At 38.4% G+C, this 19,264-nt stretch overlaps 1 protein-coding gene across 1 annotated transcript in view; it reads left to right on the forward strand.

Moving 5' to 3' along the window:
• Window positions 1–312: 312 nt before the first annotated feature.
• Window positions 313–19,264, forward strand: part of LOC120989621 (fibrillin-2-like) — a 159,282-nt gene continuing 140,330 nt past the window's right edge. Inside the window, exons 1-2 of the mRNA XM_040417837.1 lie at window positions 313–434; window positions 6,354–6,658. Of these exons, the coding sequence (XP_040273771.1) occupies window positions 6,489–6,658 (170 nt within the window). The 5' untranslated portion in view covers window positions 313–434; window positions 6,354–6,488. The remainder of the gene's footprint in view (window positions 435–6,353; window positions 6,659–19,264) is intronic.

The following is a 19,264-nucleotide window of genomic DNA, read 5'->3' on the forward strand; positions in this document are numbered from 1 at the left end:
AATGTCATGCATATTTTTGGTCTTCCAATAAACAAAAAAATAACATAAATGATCTGACGTTTCCTAGCCAGATCATGATTTATAATACAAGTGTTGGACTGGCTTAAGTGGAAAGCGTTCTGGAATGGTTTGAAATGAGCCTAGACTGAATCCTTTAGGTGATAATGTCTACAACTCCCTTTCCCTACCCCCTCCCTTCCCTCTCTGCCTCCCCCACCCTCTACTTCAAGTTACAAACTTTTGGATGAAGAATGTGGGAGGTTTGTACTTCTTTCTGCACCCCCCAGAAGACACTCCCACTGCCCAAATTGGGTGAAGCACTACCTTTTTTTTGCTCTTGTCCCAGGGAGCACAACTTTACTCCTTTCTTTTCTGTCCAGTCTCCACTAAACAAAAGAACCTCTGGACAGTTTACCACTCTCCAGGACCTGAAGGTACATCCATACATTTCTATTTGTATCCGTTTCTCTCTCACTTTCTTTCTGCAAATAGGAAGATGGAAAATCAGTCTTATATCTCCAATATATTTTAAGGCATCTTAAGCTCAATTTGTGCATGCCTTTTCTTAACTGATTTGAGAAAACTTATGATCTCCTCTTAAGCAAGCACTGATATTTCTAAGGTAACAATTTTAGGAAAACAGGCTGTTCAGCTCCAGATGTGAGCAGCTAGCTGCAGGCAGAAGAGGAGATAGGTGGCTGCTATCAGCAGACATTTCTCTTGGGTGTGTAAGCAGATTTATAATATGCAGTTAGCCATAGTGTTATCTCTCATCACATTTCACGGCATAGCTGAAACATCTGGCCATGCTGTATCTTTAATATTCCATGGCTGGACCTGATGAATAGCTTGTCACATACGCTTCTCTCTGCAGTGTCACTTGAATAGCTCCTAGTGACACAATTGACCAAAATTCTTTTGTGCTCTGCAGGACGCTTTGTTAGTGAAAGTCTTGATTTGTTCCATCCACCTTTTCCACTCTCTAGTAATATCCTGTCTATATGTGCACTGCATAGGAGGGAGCCGTGGTTTTGAATTACGGTACATTCCTGCATTGTTTTTTCATATCTTTATTTTCTTTCTTTTATTTTCTATGACTTTTATCACTTTTTGTGCCTCATATAATATATATGGGTACTAATTCAATAACCCCAGTAGCCAGTCATGTGAATGAATGAAAACAGCAGAGTGTATATTCTATAGTACAGACATTTGCCTTTTGTTACTTGCATGAAAATACATAGCATTTTTTTCCTGGGGTAATATTTATTTTATTGATAAAGTACTTAGACGGCTTTTAAATGTTCCCATATGATGTCGTCCTTGCAATTATCCCTACCACCATTCTGTGGTGGCTTATCCTACCATCCCAGCCATTTCATTTCTCTTTGAGGAACAATAGATTTATCTTTTTTTTTCACTGAAACTTAAGTAATTGAAGACAATGTAGTACAGTATGAGCGGCTATATTACTGATCAGCCTATATAGTAATACCAAATCATGCTAAAATCTTGTGCTGAATTCCAGGCAGCCACTTGTATAATCTTTGCTAGTTTGAATGAGAAGATTTTTTAAACTTTTCAAAAAGGGCGCGTTGTGTGTAATGGTAGTGAAGTTGAGATATTGATGCCGTTAGTGGAAAACAGGGCCGTCCTGCAGATGTGAATTGTTTCTGAGCCATCCGGTTAGCTTCAAATAAATTCCGCCTGGAAATAAGAAGATATTCGGATGTGATGATTATATCTTAAGTGAATGATATAGATGAAATTTGTGAACCTGCTTTGCAGAAAGGAGGATACATGTTTTCTACTATAGAAATCGTTATGTATTTTCACACCATTTCATATCAATTCTTGCTCGTTCAGCCCTTTTGAGAAATGTTGGTTTAAAGGCTCAAACTTCCATATACAATCTTCTATACTGCATGTTGTAAATGAGATTTATAGCAGTATATGATATGCATGCCCTGTACCATAAGGTTTTCACAGTCTGTGGGAGTTAATGTGGAACATATTTGCCTTCCATGGTATTACAGTTCCAGGGATTAGAATTGGACCTCTGTGGATAAACCATGCATATGGGTTTTGTAATGAGGACAACAGATCATAAAAAATTCATAACAATTCAGTGTATTCAATAGCAATACTGTTACATGTTACATGTAAGGTCATTCTAGCTCGACCACTATGTGCATTCTCCAGTGGACCATTTGGCCTGTTGAGGGATTACATGATGATGGACATATGGGTGGGAATTATCCTTTAGATAACACAAAAATGACTGACTGAAGGAAGAGGGAAAATAGTCCCCATGTTTGTCTAGAGAAAGCTGAAAAAGCGGACTTAATTGTCTGCTGAACCTTTAAGATAGCATGCAAAGAAATGGTACTTACTGAAATCCATGATGAAGATCTTCTAGGCCAGGGGGCAGCAATCTCTGGCACCCCAGCTGTTGTGCAACTGCAACTCCCAGCATGCTCTGTTCATTTATATGATTGTTCCAAGAACAGCTGAGCAAGTGTGCGTGCTGGAAGTTGTAGTTTCACAACAGCTGGAGTGCCAGAGGTGGCTGATTCCTGTTGTAGGCAGTATATTAAATATAAATGATTACCAAACTATGGAGGAAAAGATGAGGATTCTATTCATTGATCCATTGCTTCTCAGAGTTATTTATAAATTGCATGAGACACTTAACATACATTTTGATCAAAATGCATAGGCACACTAACCACTTCAAGGTGCCTTTTTTGAGTGGATATCTAGTGTAATTTGGCACAGCGCCACATGGCAACCACCACAGCCGCAACAAATCACCTGCAGGCGGCAATACCCAGCAACCCAACAACACTCCTTGTGTCAGGCTAAGCCCCCACAGCACTTGGTCCCACCAATCTACAGGAACAGCATCACAACAACAACCACCATTCAGCACTCCATTTAGGTGCTCTCTCTAAATAGATATAGTATCCCAAAGCACTACACAATATGAGCAGATCTCAAAAGCTCACTTCTTCATGTGGTCTCAGAAACCAGACTGTGACCGAGTATGTATGAATAGACATATTTATGTATTTATAGATGGCAAAATTATATTCATCTCATTTTCTTTCATGGGTATAGTCCTAACTTTAAGAAACTAAATGAATCTGTACTTATCTACATACATAAGGCAATTCCATCCGCAAACCACAGGCTGCAGTATGGAGTCCATTCACAGACTGTAGACTGCCATAAACAAGAGCTTGCGCTTTGCTGACTCATTCATACACCCCTACAAATAAATTGTTGGACCAATCTTGATTATAAAGGGAGCAATTCTTATTACCTCAGTGTTTGATATGTAGGTTTATCATGTACATGACTTTCAGGAGAAAGATGAATAAGTATGCAAGAAATTGGAGTTTACAAATCACAGCTTTTGACCTGATAAACGCATTTTTGTAGCCTTTATTATATGTTTTATCATTGAGTGCCATGAGTGGATAGAAAAACATCAATTCATTCTCAAACAATTAATTTTTGTTTGTGGCATTTTATATGTGTTTTTGACCGGTAGTGATTATTTTTTTTTTAAATAGTAGCATGTGGTGTGGGTTTCACATTTTTGTGCCATGGCTCTTCATTTTGCAAAAAGCTCTTCAAAATCAACAGCAAGTTAATTTTTGCATTGCCTTTTTATGTTCACTATATTGTGGTATGAATGTGTTTTTCTAAATGCACAAAAAGCCCTTTTTGAAGTTAATATTAGGTGTGAATGGAGCCAGAAGGCTAAAAAAGTTGAAAATAAGAAAAATAAGAACAATTTAATGTTGCAGGTCAATTGAATAACAGTGGCATGCTAATAAAATTTTTTTTTCCTAAAGCAGAGTAAGGCTAGTTTCACACTTGCTTTTATCGGATCCAGCAGGCTGTTCCGGCAGAGAACAGCCTGTCAGAGTTCACCTGGCTAGCTGGAAATTTCTGTAAACTGCTGTTTTTGTCCGGCTGAGATCCGGCACTCATGCCAAAAATGTCTGGATCCCGGCCGAATCCCATTATAGTTAATGGCGTCCTGTTCACATCTACGACAGAGTATTCGACAAAGAGCAGCCTGCTGGATTTCACCAGATCTGGCATTGCCTACTGATTCTAGAGTTCACAGCTAGATCTCACTTGACTATAATGGGGTATGGCGGTGATCCGGCTTATTTCTGGCATGAATGCCAGGTTTCGTACGTAGAACATTGCATTCGGCATTGGTGTCGGATCAGCCTGCCATATCAGACATGACAGACATGTGAACGTAGGCTAACTGGCAAAACTGGACAGGTGTCCACTATGCTTATCAAGGACCACGGAATATCTGAGCTATTAGCAGTACAACATTTTTTAATTGTTAAATGGAGCACCGTGAGTCTTTATTAGTAGCTGGTAGGAGAGAAGCAACCAGTGATGACAACTGTGTGGTGATGTCATCGATCAGAGCTACAATACTGGTTAGACTTAGCAGTTGGTTGCATTGTCAGGAGGCACTGTTGGTACCATTCTCAGGATGGCACTAGCTTTGCAATGGGAGTGGTTAAAAGTAGAATAGACACATTAGACAGTACATCTAGGAGGAAGTGCATCATGGGTTTAGTTGGTTGCAGCAACAGGAAGTGCTACGTACAGGATGGAAACACACCAAAGTGATTTACATGGTAAAACAGGTCAGGAGAGTCCAAATTGAAAAAAAAAAGCATGTGGGAGATGTACATGAGATAAAAATGTAATATATCTGTTAAAAAACATAATAATCCTGGAAAAATCCTTTAAGATAAAGCTGTGGCTCCATCATTACTCTTAAAACTGTTTTGTTGTGTCTTTTCATTATGGCTATACTTCAATTATGGAACTCCCCCAACCTCACTATCTCCTGTATGTGGGTCTACTCCCTCCAGGATATCTTGAGATCTTAATAGCTAAAAACATTCTAATAGGTCAGCTGTCTTCTACAGTGTACAGGGCAAATGGTGGCCAATGGGATAGAGAAAGGCGCTCATAGGGTGAGTAAGTTCAGCAAATCAAATTTCTACTAAAAGAAATGGTTTGCTCACCTATTGCGGTTGCATCAATTGAACGCAACTGCAATGAAGGTCAAGTATGGATGAGTAACGGTTGGTGCAGCCTAGATTCGTCCGATCGCCTTGGGCAGGGGCCACCCTGCCACTTCGGTAACGGTATGAAGAAAGAGATGCTGAACTTTACGTAGAGCATATGGACCACAGAGGGTGCACAAAACAACCGATCATGGGCAATGTTTTGGTTTCAGCAGTATTCAATATATTCGTGAGACAATGCGTTTCGGGGTGCTAGAGTCCCCTTTATCAAGTCTAAAAAGAAGGTTAATAAAAAAGAAACATATATGGGATAAACACAAATTATATGCTCATCTATAAAAAAAAGAAACGCGTTGTCTCACGATTAAATTTAATACTGCTGAAACCGAAATATTGCCCATGACCGGTTGTTTTGCGGGCCCTCTGTGGTCCATACGCTCTACGTAAAGTTCAGCGTCTCTTTCTTCATACAGTGTACAGGGGACAGGGCACAATATCACTAAATAGGGTCTAAATTGACTTAAAAAGGGCATTGAAAATAAAAGGTCTAAGCATTCAATATGATCCATGTTTTGTTTGTCCAAAGCTCCCTATACATATTGCATAGGTTTGAGTCAAAATGACCATATATAACTTAAATTGTTATGCCAACAGATATTTGCTGAAACTGTGGTCGGATATATTGGATTTGTTTCAGGTGTTCATCATCTTCAATGGCATGTGTATGTTGTTGTGAGCAGCATTTCCAATTATATTTTACAGTAGTAATTGTCTGAAAAAGGAAGTAATGTCACCATTTGGCTGTCTATAATGTTTTTGGGGTGGATACTTTATATGAAAAATGTGAAATTATCTGCCCGATTCCTACTAACTAAGATTATCTTCCACCTAATGTGTTCCCTGTCTGGAAGACATAAGCTTTCTGCTAAAAGTATTGTTAATAGATAAAAGTCAATTATTTTGATTGGTTCTCAGAGGATTGTCAAAATGATACTCATAGTAACTAGGGACGAGCGAATCGACTACTGATGTTTCATCCGAAGTCGATTTGCTCATCCTTAATGGTAACCACTTAGTATGTCCTTTTGGGATGTTTGAGCATTTAAACTGAGTTATACATTGGCGAATACTCCTGAATGTGTCTGAAAAAAGAATGGGACATGATATTAAAGCCTAGGATAGTTTTTGCTTTACTGTATCTGTACTAAGAACTAGGTCCACCTTTGTGATGGATGTCCTATTAATAACCCAATAAAATGTATTTTTCTATTTCAGCCTCTACAGGAGTGCGACAGGACTGGAGATCTCTATGCTCAGGAATATTGTCACTCTTCCTTCATCAGAACAACTGTAACAAGCAATCAAGAAACTTAATTAGGGAAATTGGACAAACCTTCAACCCCTATCATAATGGGGGGGATATGGCTGGCCAAATTTATGCTGGGATGTACAGCACTGTGGTATGCAGAGCAAGCTCAGGGCCAGCTGGAACTCGGTGACCATCAAGTGGACAGGTTTGCAGGCTATGAAGACAGACAAGCACTCAGGGTGAGAAGGAGAGGACAGGACACGTTAAGAGGGTAATTAATATCAGTTTATATATTATTTCACAATATATAAAAACTTTTAATATTCTAATTTAAGGGGAATGTGTCACCTATATTTTTTCTGCCAATTAAAATCAGCTAGTGATTTTTTTCTAATCTGTTTTTATTTTCTAATTGTACAGTTTTTTATTCTATTTTTCTGTACATGATTATAGGGGCGGCTATCTTGCCTGAGCTGTTGTTAACAGCAGTTAGAGATTGGCCGGCTGACTCACTTTTGTGGGAAAGTTTTCTGGACATGCTCAGTGAATTGTTAAGATGAAGTAGACCAGCTATTACGTCACCTTTGTGAATGGTGGATCCTGTGCTATCTACAACTACATATAGGTGATATCGGTCATTGTAATCCTGTCTGTGATGATAATGAAACGACAGCTGAATAGTGAACTGTACATAACAGGAAATCTTTTATTATTAGGGTTAGTGAGCAGTGCAAAAACTGCAGAATTTTAGGATTTTAGTGACATGGAAAATGTTAAACAATATAAATTTGGTTAACATAAACTTGATATAGGTAATTTTCTGATGACACATTCCCTTTAAAGAGACACTACCGTCACATTTTTCTCACATATAAAGAGTTTATATGTGAATATTCTATGTAATTGTGTTTACAAAAAGAAAAAAAAATGGATGGTTTACTGGAAATGATTTCATGTATTCCATGTATTTCACTTCCTGTCCTGCTGTTTTTACTTTTTTGTTTGGACTTTTAGTATGGCAAACAGTCTCGCCTGATTTCTCACTTAAACCATCACTGCGACCAGTGAGAAAAGGGGAGGGGTGGGTGACACACCCAGAGCATTTGACATTACACTGATAAGTAAAATCCTTTTCTGTGTCCATCTGTATCTGGGTCTATCAGGAGAACAATAGAGCTGTCATACTGTCATCCCAGTTCTAGATCTACTATTATACTAGCACATAAAATCTTCCCTTCACAGCAGCAGTAAACTGACAATGGATTACCTATCTATATAGGATTTTATCTCTCTTTTTTAACTGCTAAAAGTGGACAATATTTTGTTTTTCATTCAATGGAATAGCACTGCCAAAATGAAAAAGAAAAATAGACAAAAAATAATAATTTCTATGAATGAGTTAAAAAATAGACCTTTCAGATGTAAGTGCCCCGTAAGCTGTACAAACTCATTACACAAATGATGGTAGACAATCTAAAGTGTGTCTGATCTCCCAACTGTCCATAAATCGCAAACAACGAGAGAGCAAGGCATGTTGGAGTTCAGCATAGTTATCCTTTGTCCTGCTGATATATTAAGCTTTTGTCAGACGTTTCTGTCAGTGGCTCATCTTTTACTATAGCGAGTTTAAAACTGAATAGTTGTGTCTGATGGCCAACTTTATTGTCTCATTACATGTCAACAACTATTGTAAAAATGTAAAAGAACTTTTACATAGCTGCTCTATTGCTGCTCATTGTCTTCCAAGTAATGAAGACCATCTCCACCCAATACACATTTCTAAAAGTCTATATAAATGCAAGTTCTATGTATTTTTCATAGTAAGGAAAATTGCTGATGGCACTGCGGTCAGTAGTTGTCCAAGCCTGAGCTGATGTTCTAGACCAGATAAAAGAACTTCAGCTCTCTTCACTGCTAAGAGGGGAAAAAGCAGCCATTGCCACCTGTTCAGAGCCCCCCCTTCCACTTTAATCATTAAGCAAATCTATCATTAAGTTACATACATTGTTAAATATTTGCTAATTCTGCATCTGCAAATGATAGACCCCAAAAGTTGGTTGTATAATAATTTGTTATATTATTGATAGATATTTAGGTGTTCTAAGCGTGGAGTGAGTGTAATCTGGGTCATTGGGTATTAAAAGTCATGGGCCCCTTATCAACCACTACTGCTGTCATGCATTTGTTTGTTTTTTTCAGTCCTGCACTTTCAGAAGTATAGTAACTAGAGCCAGAGAGCCCCCACTAGCCATGGGACTTCAGGCATTGCCCTATTGACATAATGGTCAGCCCACCCCTAAAGCTGGATTTACACAGCCGGATGTTCAGGCCAATTATCGGAAATGAACATTCCTACAAACACTTGTTCCCAATAACCTGCCGTCTTAAAGGTGCTGCAGATCACCTGTTAAACGAGCGAAACGTTAGTATATGGGAAATGATCTGAGCTGCAGACACCCCAATCACCGTTCCTAGGCAGTAGATCGTGCTGTCTAAAAACAGAACTCTGCTGCTCAGGAACAATGATTTGGCATGGGATCAAATGATAGCAGCAGCCATTGCTCATCCTTACACTGTGGAGGTGATTGTTGCATGTAATCGTAGTTCTTTGCCTCCAAGAGCAGTCGATTGTCAGGAAGGAACGCTGCTCCTTGCACCATCTAGATGTCCCTAAAGTCTGAGTGAAATCTGCAGGCTGTTTATGAAATAGGATTGTTTTATGAGAATTTATGTATTGGTATTAGAAATTTAGGTATATCCCATATTGTATGAGTTAGGTGAGCAAAGTTTTGTGACTACTAACAATCATGCTAATATGTGAAGCGTCGTGGCCTCTTCAAACATCTGATTGGCGGGGGTGCCAGAAGTCGGAACCCAGCCAATCTGATATTGATGACCTATCCTTAGGATAGGCCTTCTAGATCAGAATCTTGGAAAACTCCTTTCATTCTATAATTCTCTTTGCTGCAGACTTTGCATACTTCTGGTCACCGGTTTACTGAATATATTTTCCAAAAGATAGCATGAGTAATTCTAAATGCAATACAGTTTACAAAGCAATCTCAAATTATGCTACAAAAGTGTGAAAGCTCTGTAAATCGCACAAGGACTGGTTCCCTATGACATCAGGGACTAAAGAAACCAGTCAGGTCTACACCTTTCTGAAGCCATGTCTGTTCTGTGCTGACTCCAACCCTAAAAACTTTCACAAATGCCTCAAACTTTTCCAGCAACGGTGCCAAATGATTTCTATTCCATAAGCATGGTGATCCCCAGCGAGGCTGTTAAAACAGTCTTGCTGTATGCAGTCATTACACCTGGAAACATTTACATGTGTATTAAATGTATCTGCTGAACATCAGGCTAGGGTGGAGCAGTGGGATAAAATGGTCTACTTCTCTCAGTTCTTTTTAGCAGAAAGGCAGTCTCATTTTGGATTGTCTGCAGTTTCAAACGTTAGTTTACTTATTGAAAATGTTGTCTCCATCAGTCTCACTCTGCAGGATGACTGTCTGCATTGCAATTACAAAGAAGGTATTGTTGAATATACAATGTCAGTCCCATATGTATAACTTCAATGCTCTTATTGTACTGGAACCTAGAATTGGCCTAAGCACTTTCATTCCAGAGGCATAATTTGAAATGGTATGGTAAGTGATATAAGCTAGCATTATAGGTTGACTGAGTTTTTAGAAAACTTTTGTAGATCATAGAGACATATCAAAAGTTTTGAACAATGGGAGTCATCTTGCTGAGACACTCACTGATTGCTAGAACGAGGAAAGAGAAGCACTCGCATATTTATTTTTCCTCATTGCAGGAGACAGGCTTAAAGGGGTTGTCCGGGTTCAGAGCTGAACCCGGACATACCCTTATTTTCACCCAGGCAGCCCCCCTGATGTTGGCATCGGAACATCTCATGCTCCGATGAGCTCCCTTGCCCTGCACTAGATCGAGCAGGGCAAGGTCTCTTTTGTTTTCAATAACACACTGCCGGGCGGAAACTTCCGCCCGGCAGTGTGTTCGGTGACATCACCGGCTCTGATGGGCGGGCTTTAGTGCTGCCCTAGCCGTTTTACTGGCTAGGGCAGCGCTAAATCCCGCCCATCAGTGCCGGTGACATCACTGGGCTTCCTGGCAGCACCATGGAGAGCCCCAGTACGTCACCGGTTCTCCAAAAAATGCCTTTGCCCTGCGCGATTTAGCGCAGGGCAAAGGAGAGCATCGGAGCATGAACTACTCCGATGCTCAAGTCGGGGGGCTGCCGAGGTGAAAATGGGAATATGTCCGGGTTCAGCTCTGAACCCGGACAACCCCTTTAATAGAAGTGTATGGGCCTGTCTTAATTCAATCTCCTACAGCAAGAAGAGAAAGTGTGACAGCGATCGGTAGAACCTATGTGTTATAAAATAGGTATACAGTATATATCGTATATATATATATATATATATATATATATATATATAAAACACAAAAAAAGGACAGCAGCACTTGTTGGTGAAGTCAGGTTCAAATAATCCTCAGACCTTAGACAGTTGTAGCTTTCCAAAAAAGAGGCAGCACTCCATTGATATTTCAAATATAGAAAAAAAACTACATTTTGTCATGTTTTTTTATAGACAAGTACACTAGAAAATCTGGAAACATTTTGATCAAGACCCAAGTCTGTTTAGCTACATCCTTTACTGCATCCATCAGTTAGATACTGAAATCACAAAAAGTTCTCAGTAGTGCTTTGTTGTCTGCCTCTATGTTTTGTCTGCTTCTATAATGAGTATGGTTAAGTAATCTAGTAGGCCTTGTCACATAGGACTTTATGGTTTACTTCTAATCAAAGCTGTTGACCTAGTTTAAGCCCATCACATACAAAATGCAACACAGTTCTGCATGCACATTTATAAAAATGTTGCACTTTTTGCTTTTTATGGCCTGATTCAAACACCCATGTTTTCTGTGTGCTGTTTGTGTATGAAACACATTGTACATGGACAGCACACAGGCCTAGTGCAAATTAAACTTCTGTTTTTCCTCAAGGACTAAAATCAGTGCAGGTACTACTCTGGTTTGTGTCTCGTGGAATATGGATCTGGAGACCCTTGAAGACACATCAGTGGGAGTCCAACACCCATGATACTCTCCAATCAATTGAGCACTCAGTGAGCACTTAGACCTCTTCCTAGGCCAGTGATGTCACTGTACATCATAACATGGCCTAGGTGCACTTTGGTTCCATTCAAGTGAATGGGACTGAACTGAAAAACCAAGCACAGCTACTATAGAATGTACAGTGTTGTGCTTGGTAAGCTGTAAAGAGACCACAGAACCACTGTGTGTGCAGCTGCTACTTCAAAAAGCTGATCGGTGGGGGTTCCAGTAGTTGGACCCCCGTCAATCTTATACTGATGACTTATCCTGAGCATAGGCCATAAATATCAAATTCCTGGATAAACCTGTTACTTTGTCTTCTAACTTATGACACCCTGAATGATAACCTTCACAGGCTGTCCATGAAAGACAAGTTGTTTAGAAAACTGAAGTCTGCAGTATATGAGCAATTAAAAGATCTTTCAGCGATATCAGTATGACTAAAGATCCAACTTTGCTGCTTTCCTACCTAGGCTCTACAGTAATGTTGTTTGAGATATGGAAAATAGCTACAACACAAAGAACTGAAGATACATGAAAGTATCCAGAATGTTCCTTTTTGAGAACTTGCAGAATTATTGGAAGAAATTGCAGGGCCTTTGTGAGGTGAAGCTCACATGGCTTAAAATTCCTACCCCTATGTGTATATATGAAATTGTAATTGTCTTGTAAATACAATCTTTCTTCTTAAAATGTTTTGTTTTGTCTATTACATGTTTTCAGTGTTCAGGCTAATCATATGCCTTCAAGAATCCTATAAGTAAAAATATTATATAAATTCAAACACGTGACTTTGAATTTGTAGTTAATACAAAGTACTTTAATAATAAGTATCTATATTTTTTAAATTTATAAAAATTTATTTGATTGGAAAGGGTAAATGCCAAATAGTAGCAATACTTCAAGGTTCCTCCTTTATCTAAGAGTACTTTTCATTTATGGGTCATCCACAGTCAGACACCAACAACAGAGAAGTCTCTGTAAGATGAGTATATTGAGCCTCAATAATATATTCATGGTGCTGACCATAGAACACCTTATTTATGGCTCTCCAGAAAGTCATTCACCATTGTGCCATGTCATATACTAGTAATTGTGAGACATGGATAAGAATCAGTGTAGCTCCTTACAAGTATTCTAGTAGACACTACTATTTTTTATTAAAGGTACCAGTGAAAACCCCATTTCTATGCAGCTGCATAAGGCATATCCATAGAAGGATGGAGAAAGGGTGAACTTACTCATAGAAAAGACCTTGAATTATCAACTTTAGTTAATTCTTTAACTCGTTTTAGCAAGTCATATACTATGGAAGCCAATTTTCCTTGGACAAGTAAAATTGCCAATATTGCTGCAGTACCCCTAAGATATCTCTATCTTGAGTAATGCTTCCATTTTGCAATACTAGAAGAATGTTAATGTCTAGCAGTAATTAATTTTACAAAGAAACCATCTCGACAATGTGTGGCTTTAAGTCTGAACAGAAAATCTTGTTACATCTAACAACAAGGTATTAATAGTTAATTTCATTGGGCCACGGGTCCTCAAAAATATGCCTGAGACATGTATTGTAAGTAACCAGTTGTAAGTGCTCTTTGGTTAGAGACTGTCCACAAAGGTTGTGATATTTGACCTCCAGACAAGTGCAGCAAATTAGGTATTTCATGACACAGTAATGTCCTCCCAAGCAATCACAAAGTAAGCCAATGGAATGTGACCCTTTCATGGAAGATTAAGGGCGGAGGCAAGCACATTACTAAGAATACTAGAACACTGTTGATCAGCATTGGATAAAATGTATTTTAGTGTTGAGTTTATTATTGAAGTGATACTTTCTCCTAATATTGCACATATTACAGTGATGATTTATTGTTGGCCAACATCAATAGTCTTTAAAATTCAAGATTTTATTAGGATGCAACATGATCTATAAGAACCAGGGAAGAATGTATCATCCTTGCTGGTGTAGATTTCATTTTCTGGCATACAGGACTCCCAGAGATGCACCAGAATTATTACCTCATAATAATTCCGGTGCATCGTACGTCAGCAGGGTTTGTAACAAACTCCAGTCTTAATACATTCCACTCCCAATGCACTTTTTCCCAGCGCTTTCAGATTCAGCTAGCAATCTGTTAACACATTAATCCACAAAAGACTTTGAGGCCATCTCAGCATATTACGTCTCCACATAGCCATAATATAGAGGCCATAGTCTTCATGGGCTCCTACTTTGCCTTCTTATGCCTTTAATGTCATATTGAAACATCCAGTAGTTTTTCCATGTGAATCTATTAGAAAAATATTGCCATGTTTTATCAGATGCCAACAGCACATCGTGTTTAGACGGTACAATAGAACGGCAAACAATGATTATGGTGTCTGCACAAACAATCATATATGGTGAACGAGCATTTCGCTTGTTCATCAGGTAATTGGTGGCACCTTTACACCAGCAGATCATCACGCTTGTTAGCAATTATCTGGCCGATTCTCAGCCAGTGTAAAGAGACCTTTAGTTTATTGGGGAAAACTGTACAATTAAAAGAAGGCTTTAGTACCCTGTTGCATTCAGGTACAATATTAAGAGTAGCAATTATAAAGCATTTTAGTAATGTTTGTAAAGTAAAGACAGTGTAGACTAACGTCTAATTCTCACATTCGCAACCACGAATTGTTTCCAACACTTCATCGTCAGGGTTCATTTTACTAAATGTACCATTGGACAGTGTTTACATTGTACTGCACCCAGTTCTGGTCTTACTAGAATCTGCACATTCAGTAAATTATCAGAAATACCCTGTTTTACTTGGGCGTAGACATCAAAGACTTCCAAAGAATAGTGCAAAGAGCTGGAGTAGTTTTCCTGAATTTATGTATTTATGTTAAGTTCCAACTTACTACATGAAACCCTTCGAATTGTCTTTCTGATGTGGTTGATCCTTCTGGGGCATGTTAGTGTTCCATCCTGGCATGTATTCCAGTCTGACCAATCCTTATGGTATTAATCCAGACACATTTGTAATAAAGCCTTGATGTCTAGTGTGAGCTTTCTAAAAAGTTACATATCACCAAAAATACACAGATTTACATTACTTCCCAAGTCAGTCAATCATTTTTTGGAAAAACGGATACATTGTGTTAAACTTATTACATGGTCTGATACATAATGTTCTAACCTACATTATTAGCATATATAATATTTGCAGTTTATATTTTGACCACATTTGACTGATCTCTATCCACAGCATTGAAAATGGAACCTACCACACACATGAAAAATTTAATTATTTAATAGGGCTGGACTTAAAGTTTTTTTTTTAAAGGGTCACATTTTAAACTCATCGCAGAGTGTCTCATTGTCATCAGTTGTAGAGCAACCCATCAAGTGTTCATTTTCCCGTAGTGCCACCATAGGAGAAATGAAGTATTACACAGTTCCAACTAAAATCAATACTCTTCACTTGGCATAACACAGTGTACCTGTTTTTGATATTATTTTAATTATCATGGTCTTTGATCTAAAAAAAATAAAATAAAACATGGCAGCAAATCATATGCTCTGTCCTAAAAATGCCTCCGATTTTAGTCTATTATAGTTTATGAAAACTGACGATGACCGCATCAAATTTAGGTTTACATGGGAAAATTGTGATCTAGCTTATAACTTTTATCTGCAACACAATGAAATATTATCGTAGGTTTTACAGTGTTAATCATGTCCTCAGGGAAACATCTAAATGAAACTTAAGCATTGTTGACTCTATGTATGTTATGACTACATACTTGCAGCTGCTTCTTATTAAAAATGTGTCCTATAATATGACATTAATACGTTTGCCAGAAATTCCTAAAAAGTCACCAGAACCACAGAAAAGTCTCAAGGGTCTATATGTGGAATGTTCTAACCTACATTATTAGCATATATAATATTTGCATTTTATATTTTGACCACATTTGACTGATCTCTATCCACAGCATTGAAAATGTAACCTACCACACACATGAAAATTTTTATTATTTAATAGGGCTGGACTTAATTTTTTTTTTTTTTAAGGGTCACATTTTAAACTCATCGCATAGTGTCTCATTGTCATCAGTTGTAGAGCAACCCATCAAGTGTTAATTTTCCCGCAGTGCCACCATAGGAGAAATGAAGTATTACACAGTTCCAACTGAAATACTCTCTTTATGCAATTCATGAAAGTGGTGAGTCCTCCAAGGCAGAGGACCCTTTGTGACCATTTTAAATTTTACTTTATAGAATAACAATTCCGTAGTATGGATTTGAAGGACAATATTAGCACTTTTTGGTGAAAACTATACCACACAGAATTAGAAAGAAATCTATATAAATTGTTCGTCTCATCTCGAGTCATGGGTCTTTCTCCATTTACAGTGCTTTGAAAAATGCATTCATACTTCTTGAACTTTTTCACATTTTTCACATTACACCCACAAACTTAAACATATTTTATTGGGATTTTATGTGATAGATTAGCAGAGTAGCAAGTATGTGGGAAGAAAATGATACGTGGTTTTCGAAATTTCTAATAAATAAAAATCTTAAAAAATGTGTGGCATGCAAAAAGTCTGTACTTTGTAGGACCACTGCAATTACAGCTGTAAGTCTTTTCTGGTATGTATATACCAGTTTTGCGCATCTAGAGGCTGAAATGTTTGCCCATTCTTATTTGCAAAATAGCTCAAGCTCAGTCAGATTGGGTTGAGAACATGTTTGAACAACAATTTTCAAATCTTGCCACAGATTCTCAATGGGATTTAGGTCTGGGCTTTGACTGGGCCATTCTAACACATGAATATGCTTTGATCTAAACCATTCCATTATAGCTCTGGCTGTATGTTTAGGGTTGTTGTCCTGCTGGAAGGTAAAGCTCCATCCCAGTCTCAAGTCTTTTGCAACCTCTACCAGGTTTTCCTCAAGGATTGCCCTGTATTTTGCTCCATCCATATTCACATAAACTCTGACCAGCTTCCCTGTCCCTGCTGAAGAAAAGAATCCCCAAAGCATGATCCTGCCACCACCATTTTTCACGGTGGGGATTGTGTGTTCAGGGTGATGTGCAGTGTTAGATTTCTGCCACACATAGTGTTTTGGCCAAGTTCAACTTTGGTCTCATCTAATGAGAGCACCTTCTTTCACATGTTTGCTGTGTCCACTACATCGGTTGTGGCAAACTTAAAATAGGACTTCTTATGGATTGTTTTCAAAAACAGATTCTCTCTCCTGTGCTGTGGATCTCTGCAGCTCCTCCAGAGTGACCTCTTGGGCCTCTTGGCTGCTTCTCTAATTAGTGTTCTCCTTGCCTGGGTGGTCAGTTTAGGTGGAAAGCTATGTCTTGGTAGGTTTTCAGTTGGGCCATACTCCGTCCATTTTCGGGTGATGGATTGAACAGTGCTCCATGAGATGTATTTTTTAATAACCTAACCATGTTTTATACTTCTCTGCAACTTTATCCCTGACCTGTCTGGTGTGTTCCTTGGTTTTCATAATGATGTTTGATCACTAAGGGTCACTAACAAACCTCTGAGGCCTTCACAAAACAGCTGTATTGAGAATAAATTACACACAGGGTGACTATTTATTAATTAACTGACTTCTGAAGGCAATTGGTCACAGTGGATTTTATTTAGGAGTATCAGAGTACAGGAGACTGAATATAAATGCAGGCCACACTTTTCAGATTTTTATTTATTAAAAATTTTGAAAACCATGTATCATTTTCTTTTCACTTCACACTTACTTGCTACTTTGTGTTGGTCTATTACATAAGATCCTAATAAAATACATTTAAGTTCGTGGGTATAATGTGAAAAAAATTGGAAAAGTTCAAGGAGTATGAATACTTTTTTTAAGGCACTGTAAATATCCATAAAACTGGCCATAAAGTTGGGGGGGGGGGGGGGTCTGTGGAAAATAAACAGTTCAATTGTTATTGGAACAATGCTCCTCCAAAGTTGTAAAGACCATGGGATTTCATGAAATGCAGGTACTCAAGAGTTTATATAAGTGTCTGCCGTTAAAGTGACATTACACTGTTTTATTGCCATCATTTCAGTAAAACAATTAGTGCACATATTTAGAATTGCTGTATGTTCACACCACAGCCTGCAATTACACTGTGCATTCAGGCATTCAGATAATGTTTGGCACTCTTTGTTATTTGTTTGTTGTGTCTTTCCTCTACATCAGATAAAAAGGACATTCCAGCTGAAAGCACTTTCTTTCCCCTAAATTTTCCTTCAGTGTTCCCTCCGAAGTATTCTGGATTCCTCCCAAAAATATTTATAAATTATGCGCTGCTTAACTAAATATCTTCATCTGAAAATAAATTTTCATTTCCAATTAATTAATTTATAATCAGTGTGTCCTGATGTCAAAATAGGCCTGGTATATGCAAAGTTGTGGTGTAACAAAGATTTTGCTCATCTCTCTCCTGGCAGAAGTAGTCTTTCAAGCCAGAAGTTCGTGCTCTTGTGCCAACTTCTGGTACAGGAGAAGAAAGGCAAACGTTTAGTTGTCTTTTGATATGAAAATAAGAGAGGAGGCTGCAACATATTCATATTGGCTGCCACTGTGAGGTCATTGTGGTTGGCAATGTGGTTGCTCCCTAGGCATAATGTGGCTTGTGGCTGACAATGAGGGGGTATAGTGGCTTCGCTGCGGTGTAATGCATCTCACGTTTAGGGGGACTGTGTCTGGCAATGTGGCGGCATTATGGCTGATACTGGTGTAGTACTGTGGATGGTAATAGAGAGGGGGTATAGTGGGCAATGGGAGTACTGTGGCTCACACTGGGGAAATTCTAAGACTACATGTTTTCATGTAGTGCTAGAACTCTCTTCTCCACAAAAAAGGTTACTACACATTAATATTATTTCATAGCAACCTCATTCATTAAGTACATTGATGGGGTATATCTTGTGTATAGAAGAAAGTGGCAAAATACCTAAAAAGAATATAAATTAGGTGCTAAATCCCAGCCTACCATAATGCCTTAAAATAAACATAGGATAAAGAACTAAAAGAAATGGGGAGGGGGGTGCAAAATCTTTACAAATGTCTCTGGTTGTTTAGGGAGAATATCACAGATAAATGATTTTGCATTGACAGTATTAAAAAAAATCTATCATAAAACAGAAACGCTTGGTTTTTATAATAGTCTTTTTGCCATTGTATGAGCTATTTAATGGCATCAAGGTGAAACTTTATTTTTTGATCAACCACAAATAGTAAACATAGAAGACTAAAGATGAGCGAATTGATTCTAAATTAAACAAATCCATGTTGAATTTCTCAATAATTTTGCAATTTGATTTAAAAAAAAATCTCAAAATGGCAGCCACTGTTTTATAGGTCAGAAGACAGAGAAGGCATCTGTCTCCAAAAAGGGATACTTTTTGGACCATGCTTACATGGAAAATACATCTGACAGTGCAGTTTGTTATTAAAGGGTTTCTACCACCAGAAATACTGTTATGTAGCTGACTGACAATAGCGATTCCCTAATTTCAGCACTACATAACAGTATGTTTCTAACATTAGTCCCTGCAACTTCTCAGTATCTCGTACCAATTCCCGCGCCTGCGCCGTGCGCTTCTGTATTTGGCGCAGGCGCAGTGAGTGAATGCCGCGCTCCTGGTGCCGGCTTCCTCATTGCAATGTAGTTGGCGCAGGCGCAGTGGGGAAGCCAGTGCCGGGAGAATACAG

The sequence above is a fragment of the Bufo bufo genome, chromosome 2, assembly GCF_905171765.1.
Source record: "Bufo bufo chromosome 2, aBufBuf1.1, whole genome shotgun sequence".
Taxonomy (NCBI): Eukaryota; Metazoa; Chordata; class Amphibia; order Anura; family Bufonidae; genus Bufo; species Bufo bufo.